At 47.2% G+C, this 12,784-nt stretch overlaps 1 protein-coding gene across 1 annotated transcript in view; it reads right to left on the bottom strand.

Moving 5' to 3' along the window:
- MARCHF3 (membrane associated ring-CH-type finger 3) overlaps positions 1–12,784 on the bottom strand; it is a 130,150-nt gene that overhangs the window by 21,815 nt on the left and 95,551 nt on the right. Inside the window, exon 3 of the mRNA XM_032425046.1 lies at positions 9,825–10,029. Within this exon, the coding sequence (XP_032280937.1) occupies positions 9,825–10,029 (205 nt within the window). The remainder of the gene's footprint in view (positions 1–9,824; positions 10,030–12,784) is intronic.

Below are 12,784 nucleotides of genomic sequence, written 5' to 3'. Positions count from 1 at the left end.
ACCAAATGACTCAGTAAAATGAAGACTCAAATGTGGAGAAGGAGTAACTAGATGAGAAGAAACAAAGAAAGGGTGTGTAACGTCCTTGGAAATGAACGATCTCTTCAGCTCCTACCAGGTCAAGAGCTTGGGCTACCTTGGACTTGGGGTGGGGGTGGGGCGGGAAGGGGCACAGAGAAGCAATGCCAGTCCACTATCCCACTCTCAATCTGACCCAGCTCAGGTCTGTGTGGTTTCTTTCAACACTTTATCTTTAATTTTTTAGACTATTTATTTGAGAGAGAGAGTGAGTGCGAGAGAGAGCGAACATGAGCTGGGGGAGGAGGGGCAAAAGAAGAGGGAGAAGGAGAAGCAGACTCCCTACTGAGCAGGGAGCCCGACACAGGGCTCGATCCCAGGACCCTGGGATCAAGACCAGAGCTGAAGGCAGATGCTTGACAGATGGAGCCACCCAGGCGCCCCAGACAGACTTTATTTTTAAGAGCAATTTTAGGTTCATAGCAAAATTGAGTTCCCATATGCCCCCTACCCGCACAGCTGCAGAGACTCCCCCATTCTCAACATCCCCACCAGAGTGGTGCATTTGTTATAGTCGATGCACCTCTACTGACACGTCATTAGTGGCCAGGGTCCAGAGTTTATGTTAGGGTTCGCTCTTAATATTGTAATTTTATGGGCTTGCACAAATGCAAAATGACATGTATCCACCATTGTTCAGAGTAGGTTCACTGCCTTAAAAATCCTGTGCTCTGCCCATTCATTCTCCCACCCCCTTACTAGCAGCTTTAGGTTTAACAGGCGAATTCAGTGTTAAGAGGAGATCAGGGCTTTAATCATCAGTACATCTAGTCTCTTAGGAAGGCTGGCTATGGGTGGAGAAGCCCTTGGCTCAGTGAGTGCTTGTGTGCGTCCATGTCAATGAACAAGTGAAAACAAGTACTTCTGGGGCGCCTGGGTGGCTCAGTCGGTTAAGCGTCTGCCTTTGGCTCAGGTCATGATCCTGGGATCGAGTCCCACATCAGGCTCCCTGCTCCGTGGGTAGTCTGCTTCTCTCTCTCCTTCTGCCTGCCTCTCCCCCTGCTTGTGCGTGTTCTCTCTCCCTCCCTCTCTGTCAAATAAATAAATAAAATCTTAACAAAAGAAAAAGAAAAAGAAAAGAAGTACTTTCGAGCCAGGATGGAAGAAGCCAGGTATGGTTGGGAACATCAAGGACTAAGGGGGTCATGGAGACCTGGGTTCTTCTGCCTTCTCCACCTACTAGCCCTGTGGCTGAAAGTACTTGAGATCTCTGAAGAGTGACTTACCATCTCAAAGTCTCAGCTTCTTTACCTACAAAATGGGATAGTATCCATATGAGGATAGAGGCATGGGAATCAGATGGTTATATGAGCACTACAGCATGCTCATCTAAGTTCTCTTTTGCCTAGGAAATGGGTAAACAACTTAAGAAGAAAAACCCTTTGGGATGTGAAATCTTGAGGCTACAAATAGGTGGACGCAAAGTGAAATTAAGCATTTGCCCCTGGATTTGGGTGTCACGTCAAGATCTGTGCCTCTTCTGGAAAACGAAGTTTCTCCCGTAAACAGGCATATAGCGAATCACTCTGCGACTGAACAGCCACTGATTTCCCACTGCCTAAGTGAAGACACTTCTCGGCTTTGCTCATTCGAATACAACTGTTCATTAGGCAGCGTTTAACTATAATCATGTACTGCTTGCAATATTTCACACCATTATTTGTTTAATAATGTGTATTCTTTCTCTGGAGTTAAAAGTGCCGGCTATTGACACAAAACTGAAGAGGCAAGGGGAAGGGTGGCGGAAGCCCCCAGTGGGGGGCCGTATGCAGAGTCTGTAACGCTGCATCTGAAATCTGTAATCAATGTCTCCCTTCTTTTCAACCTGAAACGTTGTACCTGCACAGGGCAGTTCCCGTGGCAGGACTTAGGGAAAGACGATTTCCAGATTTAGTCATTCGGTGACACAGCAACGCTCCTCTCTCAGACTCCGCTTTACAAAGCTCTCCTGCCAGTTGCCCAGGGACAGTTTCACCTCCACTATCGCCACCCCTAACTCCCACATAATGGCTTCTAATTGCCTGCCTTTCAAAGAAGTGGACCTCTCGGTGGCCATGCTCGCTGTCCTATTTGTTCTTACACTGGGAGTTAGCTAAAAGGGTCCGGAATCTTGCAGGATTATTGGTCTCATTTTGTTTACTGCCTCTTATTCTTGGCCCAGATGGGCTTAAGGAAAACCCGGCTCAGTTTTCTCCTGTATGAGAGAACATCTGTGGGTGAATTAGTGAAGACTACAGCCGTTTTCTGTCTGTCTCCACAAAGACATTGTTCCTTGGAAAGGTCTGTCGCTCACAAGATGCTAAGGTTTGTTAATTCTAGGTGGTGGAGATGCACCTGTTTGAGACATTATTCTTCATCCTCCTTTGTATTTTTAATTTATTTTATTGTTTTTGAGAGAGAGCAAGCGTGGGGGGAGGGGAGGAGCTGAGGGACAGCGGAAAAGCAGACTACGTTGAGCACAGAGCCCGATGCGGGGCTCGATCCCACGACCCTGAGATCATGACCTGAGCCTAAATCAAGAGTCGGACACTTAACTGGCTAAGCCACCCAGGCGCCCCCTCCTTTGTATTTTTTTTTTTTTTTTTTTAAGATTTTATTTATTTATTTATTGGAGAGCGAGCGAGAGAGAAACAGCATGAGAGAGGAGAGGGTCAGAGGGAGAAGCAGGCTCCCCGCTGAGCCGGGAGCCCGATGTGGGACTCGATCCCAGGACCCTGGGATCATGACCTGAGCCGAAGGCAGTCGCTTAACCAACTGAGCCACCCAGGCGCCCTCCTTTGTATTTTTTAAAATACAGAATGAAATTTAAAAAGTTGGGTGAAGCAACTCTTGGCGTTTTGTGTCTTTGCATCCTCAGCGAGCCAGTGGAAGGGAGCCCTGCTAGAATGCCAAAGGTCCTCTTCCGAACATGGATTCTAATTTGTATTTCAACCCAAGTTCAGTACAATTTAAAATAATAGAATCTGGTCATGTAATTCTTTTTATGCATGGAACTGGATTTTCCCTCCAAATTAATCCTGTACCAGCAGTGGATGGGCTGAAAACACAGGCAACAAGCAGTGAGCTCCCTTCCATCTGGCACGGCCACGGGAACACTTCGGTTGGCTTGCTTTTTTAATGAAGTGATTTTTAATGAAGCAAGCTGTGAATTTAATAGACACCTTAAAACACCTTCTATGTAACTAAGCTTTAAGTAACGGAGCAACTGCCAAATTAGCCACCAGAACCAAGACGAAAATTCAAGACAGAACAACTACGGGTGGAGGATCTCAGGACTTAGGGCAGCAGGGATGTCATCTCGCCGGCTGGCTGCAAAGATGGTGCGGCTAGCCCAGGTGCAGGCTGGCAGCCTGTCCAGAGGCCTTACCAGAGGTTAAGGAAGTGTCTGGGCAACACTAAAGGGGGGGCTGGAAGTGCAAGGTACCGGAACTGCTGTTGTTCTGACCCCGTCCATGCTGATGCACCGTCTCTTCGTGTTTCATCTGCCTTGTGATTCTGAACCAGGCATCTCAGCTCACTTACCATGTGGGAACAATAGGAGGGAGATGCATAGGTCCAGACTATACTACCCTGAAAGAAAGATGCTGGGAGGAAAAAAAAAATGCTTGTAGTATCAGAAAACTCTGACAGGTGGGAGAAATCACCCAATTTTGCAATCTCAAATGTAAATGGCAGGCAGGTAATGCAAGAAGGTGAAGAGCGCTGGGTGGATGGAAGCAAGAGGCAAGGTCTGGATGAACTGGGAGTGCTTATCCTACCTACAGGCATTCAAATTCCTTTGGAGAAAAAAAAAGTGTGGGGGCGCCTGGGTGGCTCAGTCGGTTAAGCGTCTGCCTTCAGCTCAGGTCATGATCCCAGGGTCCTGGGATCGAGTCCCACGTCGGGCTCCCTGCTCAGCGAGGAGTCTGCTTCTCCTCTGCCCCCCCCCCCATGCTCTCTCTTTCTCTCTCTCTAATAAAATTGGATAAAATCTTTAAAAATTAAAAAAAAATTTAAAAAAGTGTTGAAGCAAAAAGCACACCTGTGTGCATGAGTGAGCAAGCCAGTTTGTGAGCTCTGCTTTACTTGGCTGGTGAGGAGCTAACGCATAAAGAGAAGTGACTCGTCCAAGCTCTCACTGCAGGCCGTGGGCGGCCAGCCCAATGTGGGATATACTACAGTTACAAGCCAGTGGCCAGAGTTGGCATGTTAAGCCCTGCTTGGCAAAGTCACCGGCAAGGATTTCACTCAGCCGGAGGCTGTGCTATCCACAACTTAGACGTGCAAGCTTCCTCAACACACTCCCCTCTCTTTGTCTTTCATGCTGCAAGTCCTTCCTCTGCTTTGTGAGGCTGTAGCCTCGCCTGGAGCGGGTCAGAGGGCTGCCTCCGGTTGGGAGGGACCAGGGAGCCTGGGGGCAGAGCGAGAGGAACCTGTGCTCACCGGCCCTGAGCTCAGGTGGTGGCAGTCAGCCTGGGTGTGAGAGGGAGAAGTGGGAGCTCCTGGTGGTTTCAGCCAAAGCCCTCCCACCCTACTCTACAGACGCCAGGGGGTGACCTTTTCCATTTCGTCCCTCCGGAACAGGACCCGGAATAGGAGGGAGAAGCCGAGAGCAGCGCATGAGACTTTCTTACTTCTTTCTCACCGAGGGAGTCTGGCCTCACGGAACCGTGGTAAACCTGTGTCTTCATCTACCGAATGTTCAATATGAGCTTTTCTACCCAGAACTACGGTGCCCTGTTTGTATAGTGCCTGGATTCCTCCTAAAAGCTTGGCAGAGGCTAGCTGGGCCCGAATCTTTCCGATTCGGCCCCATCTGCGCTACTCCCAACCACACTTTTCTAACTCGGGCCAGAGGTTTCCTACGGAGTCCTGGAGTGTGTGTTTTCTCCTCACTGCTTGGTGTGCCCACAGGGCTGCAATCCCCTGCCTTTCTGACAAACCTGACGGAGGACCGGCGAGTGAGTACTTAATAAGTACTCCTTTGTGCTGTGTGGCTCAAAGCTGGGTCACTGGTGTGTCTCCTGGAAGACCTCGTCTAGCCGTGTCTGGCTTGAACCGTAAGGCCATGGTGTCGGCTTCTTAGATTTATAGCCACAGGCCCAAAGTACGATATACAGTTTGCAGCTGGGGGAAGGGAGGATGTCCATTCATGCACTGACTTAATGAGCAGGTGCTTCTGGATTGCCTATCCCATGCTGGGATCATGGTCCCGCTCCCTTCCTTACTAGGCTGCGCTCATGAGTTGGCGTGAAGTGGGGGAGCTTGCCTGCCCGCCTTCGAGGAACGGAATACGTGATACGCACGCCTGGGAAGCTCCTTGAATCCCTTTATGTCAATACCCTGATGCTACAGGGGTTTGCTGAGAGGAATTTGCCTGCTCCGAAACCAAAAAACCATGTTTTTACTTAAATGGATATATGAAAAATCAAAGCCAAACCAAACCCACTATAATAAGAGTCAAGCAATGTCGCTACCTAAGCCTGATACATACTTATTAAGAGGGTTTGAGGGAAGTCTTAAATCTATTAAATAGCAAATGCCAAGGTACAAAGTGGTTTCCCCACAGCAGTTCAGCTCGGCTTCCTGCTGTGTAGCTGGAGATTACACTGAATCCAGGGCACACTTTAGAAACATTTTCCTCTAGTGACTTAAAATATATATATATATATATATGTATCATAAATAAAAAGTCTAGGAAAAAAAAACCTTAATCCTCCTCTCTCTCGCTTTACATCCCATTATTCTGAGTAACTGATATGTGTGAAAACATTCTCAGTTTCAGTTTAGCTAAACCTCTGAGTCACAGGGAACAGCTTTTAAATTGTTCCTACCATTCTTATCAATCAGCTGGGTCTGTGTAAAGGAACTAGGAATGTGGAAACCTAATCACTCCCTCTGTGAAAAATCACCATGTCTCCCCGATCAGAGGAAGAGCAGATCTTAGGAAGATCTCCCCCCAGTTTTGCACCATTTCCTGGCTATTTCATTTTAATCAGGATGGTGCTGAGCTGATCTATTACTTCATAAGTCTCCCGGGCCAGGGTGGGTGTTACTGATACATGTCTTAGGAAAGCCCAGTGCCAGATACTCCCATCAGTGGAAACTCATGTTGCAAGCACGATGTTTGCACATAATAAGATGCGTTTCCTTGGCAAACTGCTCCATCAGATATGCAATCACCGCGGTAGGCGGGAGTCAAGGCACACATTTTGGGGAACGCATCATGCTACTTTTATTGGTTTTCTGTGTTTTTCCCTTTGTTATAAAAGAATGGTATCAGAGTTCAATTTACAGAGAGAGATGAGGAAAACTGAAAATGAGCAGGAAGGAGCCCATAAAACCACCCAGGCTGGTCATTCAGCGAATCCTTTTATGGTTAGTGGATGTCTATTTACTGCGTTCTACCAGGTCATTATTCTTGGGGATAATTTATCTGACAAATTGCTACTGGGTAAATTTTCCATCATCAATGAAAAAGACATCGGCTTCAGAGGAGAGAAGTGCTGTCCGTGGAGGTGTGAGATGTATGTGTGTTGTATCCGCTCTTCCTTTTTGCTACATACGGTGTGAATACTTCTCTGTCAAGCTTTGCCTGACTGACACAGACCTTAAGAGATTTACATAAGCTGGACTAGAGGAAATTCACCCACATCTGAATAAACCGATGATCACAAAGTAGCTCTCTTGGGTTGAAACTAGCCCTTGTTACACTGGCTTACTGAGCAGCAAAAAAAAAAAAAAAAAAAAAATTTAGGATATAAAATTGCCAATTAATTTACCAGAGGACACTAAATGATTTAGTGTGCCCATGGAGGCAGGTAGGTTCGTAGACAGGCACACACAAAATCATATTATTGAGGTATAAATCACATATTGAGAATGTCCTCATTTTAAGTGTGGAACGTATTTTTTGCAAGTATTTATAGAGACTAAGGATATCATGGAGAGCCCCTAGCTCACTCTCCCCCTGTTGCAGCTCTGAGAAACTGAGCTATGTCTCACAGATGGGCATTGGTTAAGTGAGGACGTGGTGTCCATGTTGGAGGTGCTAATACAAACTGGTCCACTGATTGGGCCATTATGAGTAGAAACTTGTAGACAGAAACTCTGGGTTTCTGATCTATGAAAAATGAACACCCAGCTGCTGGCCGCAGAGAGTGCAAGAAAGGAAGGAACGGGGCAGTGTCTTCCCAACGGTGGTGATCAGGAGGATTAGGGCTATGTTGGATGAAGGACTGGGGGTTTCCTGAACAGAGGGAATTTGAGGTGTGGCAGTGATTCTGACCAATGTTAACATCTGGGTGCTGATAAATAACATTTATAAATGACTTTTTCAACCACTTCCTCTGGCAAACAAGAAGCTATTATTGTCATATTGATTTTGAAATTCAAAGTTATAGAATTTTAATGAGAAGGCAGATCCAACTGGTAGATACAGTAATGATTAAAGCAACTGAAAGAGTACAAATGAGAAATAAAGTAACAATACTCTCAATGCTTAACCCAAATAGGCGGGTTTTGCTGATTTTCCAAAAAATGCTTGGTTATCTCGAGATAAAAATATGAAGCAAAGCTCAGTGTGAATAAACCTGCCTTTTGGTAAGAGTAGAAAAGTCAATTAGTAATGTCATTTGTTGAAAAATCTGCCTGCACCTGGTTCTCATTTGTCCTCCAGCTGAGAAACCAAACACAACTTCTTTTTATTGCTTGTGGTCAAACAGCAAGTTCATTTCGCCATGGGATGATCAAATGGCCAGCCTCCCCCGGCTTGAGAAGGTTTGCCTTTCACTTTCAACTTGTTCAATCATCATTAACTCTGAAAAATGTCACATTCCATTTGTGCAATGAAAATTTCACCACCGGTGACCGTTTGGGTGAAGTTTTTGTAGGCGAGGCCCTAAATCTTACAGAGCGCCTCACACATTCTCAAGGTCATTTGCCTCAATTCCTTGTGTAATGTTGGCTGCCTAAGATCCCAGAGTCTGTGGCCAAGCATAGGCGACTTTGAACCTCTGTGTGTGGGTGTGTTTTCCTCTCCACGATGGAAGGGGTTCACTGGATGATTCGACACAGGCGAGTTAGTTGGATAAAACCGACATGTGCATGTGAGCACACACATGTGCGCGCGCACGCACACACACACACTGGGATTTTTACCAAGCAAAAATAAGAGTCTTCTTTACTGGGGAGATACCAGTAGAGACCACTGGATTGTAGCCCTTTTAAAGCAGAGTTGTGTTTTTGTTTTTTTGTTTTGTTTTGTTTTTACTCCGGGAAGCTAGCTTCCCTGGAGAAGGTGCAATATCAACTTGGGGAGGTTCCAGAAATTTCTGGAGAGGAGAAATAGGCTTCTTTTTCACTTTTGCCTTTGGGCTTGAGAAATCTTCGCCTCCCTTGTTTATTGTTTAATTATACTCACCCTGCCCCCAGCCCCCACCTCTGCAGAGAAGTTCTGAAATGTAAATCCCAGGGAATGTGGCGTGGGGCCAGATTAAAATAGGAATTTCTGATAGTGGACGTCAAGCAGCAAGACTGCTAAATTAAGAGGTCACTCGATCCAGAGTCTTAAAGCAGAAGGTGTACTGAGGCAAGTCAAATAAATCTCGTGCCATTTGGCAAGTATGTCATAGCTAAAACAGGCCCCAGTTTACAGGTCCTGATTAAATTTTCAAGGTCCAACAGGAGAGCAGGTATATGCAGAGCTCTCTAGAGCCGTAAGTGCCAAGGTGCTAACGTCCTGTTTTAAAGTCTCCAAGAAGGGCGTCTTGATTTCTAGCTTTAGTTTAATGCCAAAGTTCTGCTGGGTCAGCTGCTGAAAGAAGGGGGAGGTTATCAGTGGGTCTGGATTAGAGGCCCATAATCTTGGTCTCGGTCTCTTTCAAAGGTTAGCTCTGGCTCATAATATATTAGAATATTTATTGTTGCTAACATCCAATTTTTAATTGACTAGTAGAAATTGAGGGTAGGAGAGAGGGCAAAATAGTCTAATGATATTTTCGGCTGCTTCTAGCTAATACAGGACTAGACCTTTGGTCTAAAGGAGAAATGTGTGGCTCCTAAAATATGAAAGAGTGTCCTGCCATTTTAATGGCTGGGTTGAAATGCCTGCATTTTAAAGAAAAGAGATTCCAATGCTAGGTTATTAGCTGAAAAAAGCTTGTGTATAATTTCCTAAGAGAGATTTTTTTTTTTTTAATTCAAACACTTGGATATGTACTTGGTATTCTAAGTGCTTTAGAAATCTTACCTCATTTAAGCTTCATAGTAATTTCAAGAGGTAAAATTACTTACCTAAGGTCATGGAACTTACTCAGACCCCAGAAGAGTAAGTCAGCATCCATTATCCTGTGCACCTCTATTTTTTCATAGAGACCTCTCAGGCTACGCAACCCAAATGCCCACTTACCTGTTGCTTCAAATTGGGCAGATGGTGTGCAAAGAGAGAGTGTTGGATCTCTTTGTTCCATTTCGTAGGGATGGAAAAAGGGGAAGCAGCTCTGTCAACTTCCCCACTCTCCTGTCTCCTCATGGAGATCACCTTTCTACTGCTGGCTTCGGAGCGAGCGTGTGAACTGTTTCTGTGTCTCTCACATACACACACGCACACTCATGCACCCACACACACTCACGCACACTCACTCACACTCACGCACACTGCTATTGCTGTGCTTCACTGAGCTGCACCAGGTTTGTGATCCGGGCATAAAAGGAGACATCATTTGCTCATTAGAGCTAAGTTTTCAGGACGTGCCCCAGTGACTGACCTCCACTAACGGCCTGGGTTTGCGCTCGACTGCAAACCTGAAGTGGCAGAGTTCACAGTAGCTGGTGTTTGAGGACGACAGCCAGTGCTCCAGGCAGCTCCGATGAATTGTCCCCAAGGTCCCCGTGCATTCGCAGGGGGAGAGCAAGTCCTCTTGGCTGCTGCCCTCGTGGCAGATCCTGCACATTGGCCGGTCATTGAAGGGGCTGCAAGAGAAGGAGGGGCATCTGCTGGTCACCAGGCCCGAAACCGTCACCACGAGGATGGTTCTCTGGCTCTGTGTCCTTCAGACCTTCCTCAGGCAGACACCTGCTTTAACACCCTGGATGGACACTCCGTGTACACGGTAGTGGAGGGCGGGGCGGGCCGGGGTCCTCAGGCACCTCCTTTTGACAATATAAAGAAGGAGGGGTGGCCCAGGGCCGAAAGTGGGTGAAAGTGAGCAGCATGTTATTGTTGTCTTGGACATGGATGTTGTTCAGGCAAACTACCAATCAAGAAATAAGAATGATTCCTCACCATTAAAAACGGAAATTGTTTTGAAATGACATCACCTGCAGTTTCTAGGCAAATTGTGCCTTTTGAACCAAACCAGGACACTTTCAAATACTCAGAGGTTCTTTTCATTTCTCCTTTCATTAGGGGGGGACAGTGAGGGGAGGCAAGTTAACTGGCAGCCAACTCTCGAGCCATAACACGGAAGTGTTGTCTGAGCCAGAGTACCGAGCTGAGGGGCAGGTGATCCTGTGAACTTCCCGAGGACGCTAAGGATACTATGCTGAATGCAAGTAATGACTATGTCCTAGGGAGGCAGCCTCAGTCCAGAGCTCTGCCATTAATCTGGAAAGAAAAGCCAGCCCTGCACGTTCCGTGAGGCACACGGCGTAGTAGTTGATGAGGCAGGCTCTGAACCCCAGGTCTGCTGCCTCCCATTTGGCTAACTTGGTTCAAGTAACGTCATCCCTCTGTACTTTAGTTTTGTCCTCTCTAAAACAGGGGCAAAGAATGGTGCCTTCCTCAAAGGTGACATAAGGATGAGAAAAGATGGTCCAAATCCGAAGCTTAGAATAAGGACCAGCATGTAGTAAATGTGTCGTTAATGGTGACTATTTTCACTTACAGGAAAACTCAGGTCAGGGAAAGTCAAATGATGTAGCGCTCATCAGGGAAGTTAGTGGACAAGGAAGGGCTCAGACTAAGATGGCCTCAGCTCCCCGTGCATCCTGTGTCTCGGGAAAGGACCACTCCTTTCTGATCGACATTATCGTGTATCGCTTCTCATATTGTCCTTTATTGGGCACTCAGTTTTAAACTATGTTATCACTGTATGTGCCCACCTGGGGACAGCCCCTCTACCTGGCATGGAAGCACTGCTGTTTCCCAAGGGCCTTTCTGGGATGATCCTGGGAATGAGTGAAGGCTAAAGGGGGATTAAAAGAGGAAAAGACTTCCTTCCTACTTGCCCAGAAGGGGGACCCACTCAGGGCTGGGAGAAGAAAGTTGAAGGAGTTGACTTTTTTTCTCTGATTATTCCTGGCTCCTTCATTCCCACTGAGCCAAATGCATGTGAAAGTCGAAAATCATCTGGTTTACATGACCACGTAAACATGTGAAAACCCCTGATGCATGTGCGTGTGAGCACGTGCACACGCACACACACACACACGCCCCGGCTCACAGGTCTAAGTCATCTTAGCTCTGTAGCCTGTTCTTCCTGATTAAACAAGGTGTGTGAAGGGCTGCCAGGGTGACGGGTGCACGCACAGTGACCTGTCTCAGTTCACAGATGAGCAATGATGCTCATCGCCGTGTCGTATTCTGAGTCTTAACCAATTGTTAGAAGCTTTTCGAGAGGTGGGAAAATACATATTGACTTTTTTCTACTCGATCCCTTAGCGAGAGCTGCACTGATCGGCAGCAGAAGATGCGTGGGCAGCGTTCACAAGATGCACGAGGGTGTGAGTCCATGTCTGGTGGCCACCATGTCCAGGCTGGGGCGACAGAAAATGTTGTGGTGCTGCCAACAGTCCTGCTGCAGGTGCGTGTGGGCCTGGATCTCTCCCGCAGGGTTTGGTTGAGTTGCTCAGACCAAGGTAAGCAGTCAGTGTGCGAGTGACTGGTCTAAAGCTTCTGGGTCAGAAGTGGTGCTGGTATCAGAGGACAGGTCCAGTGTTGATAGGCATTGTACATTAATTGATCAGAGTTGTCCCTACCTATCCTGACAGAAAGCTGGAGAAGCCAAAGAGCATGTATTGGCCGGGCAGCCCGTGGCTCTCAATCTGCCATTGGACAGCAACAGCGCAAGAGAGACCTCCAGGGACAAAGAGCCAGCCTGGACGAGCCATCTCTGGGCTGGTCGGAGCCTTTGGCCTTGCTTTGGTTCCTCATTTTGGGGAGACAAACTGTCGCAGTTTGAACAATTGTAGGGCAGGGTGTGTTGGGAAGGATCAGGAGTTGGGGGGCCCATGGGGCACAAAGGAGGGGGCCACAAAAGAGGCCCCCAAGTGGGGACGTGCCAGAGAAGAGACTCACCCGGGATGAAGCCCCAGACGATCTCCCATCAGGCAGTGCTGATTGGCACAAGCACCAGGAATGTCCCTTCAGAAGTTGTGCCCACAAGTCCAATCACTTCTGGCTCTGTCACCTGAAATCAGGTGCCTCCTTCCTCCCATGCTCACAAAGGACCACCTTTGTTAGCGCCTGGCAACAAGAGTGTAATTACCATAGCAATGTCCACATAACAAATGCAAGGAAAGACACCCTGTGTCTTGTGGGATCTTTCCCTGCCTGGCTCTCTCTGCACGTGTGACCTGAAGTGGAAAACTCAACAACGGGAGTTTTAGCTTTATGCCCCATCGCTATAGAAATGGCGAGGATGAGAGAACTCGGGTAGCACCTCGGCTCACCTGACACAAAAGACCTGAGCGCTAATTACGTTCCCTCTGGCAGTTTCCATCTGAC

The sequence above is a fragment of the Phoca vitulina genome, unplaced genomic scaffold, assembly GCF_004348235.1.
Source record: "Phoca vitulina isolate PV1807 unplaced genomic scaffold, GSC_HSeal_1.0 scaffold32, whole genome shotgun sequence".
NCBI lineage: Eukaryota > Metazoa > Chordata > Mammalia > Carnivora > Phocidae > Phoca > Phoca vitulina.
Note: the sequence above shows the minus strand (reverse complement) of the source record. Positions and strands in the feature narration are given on the sequence as shown.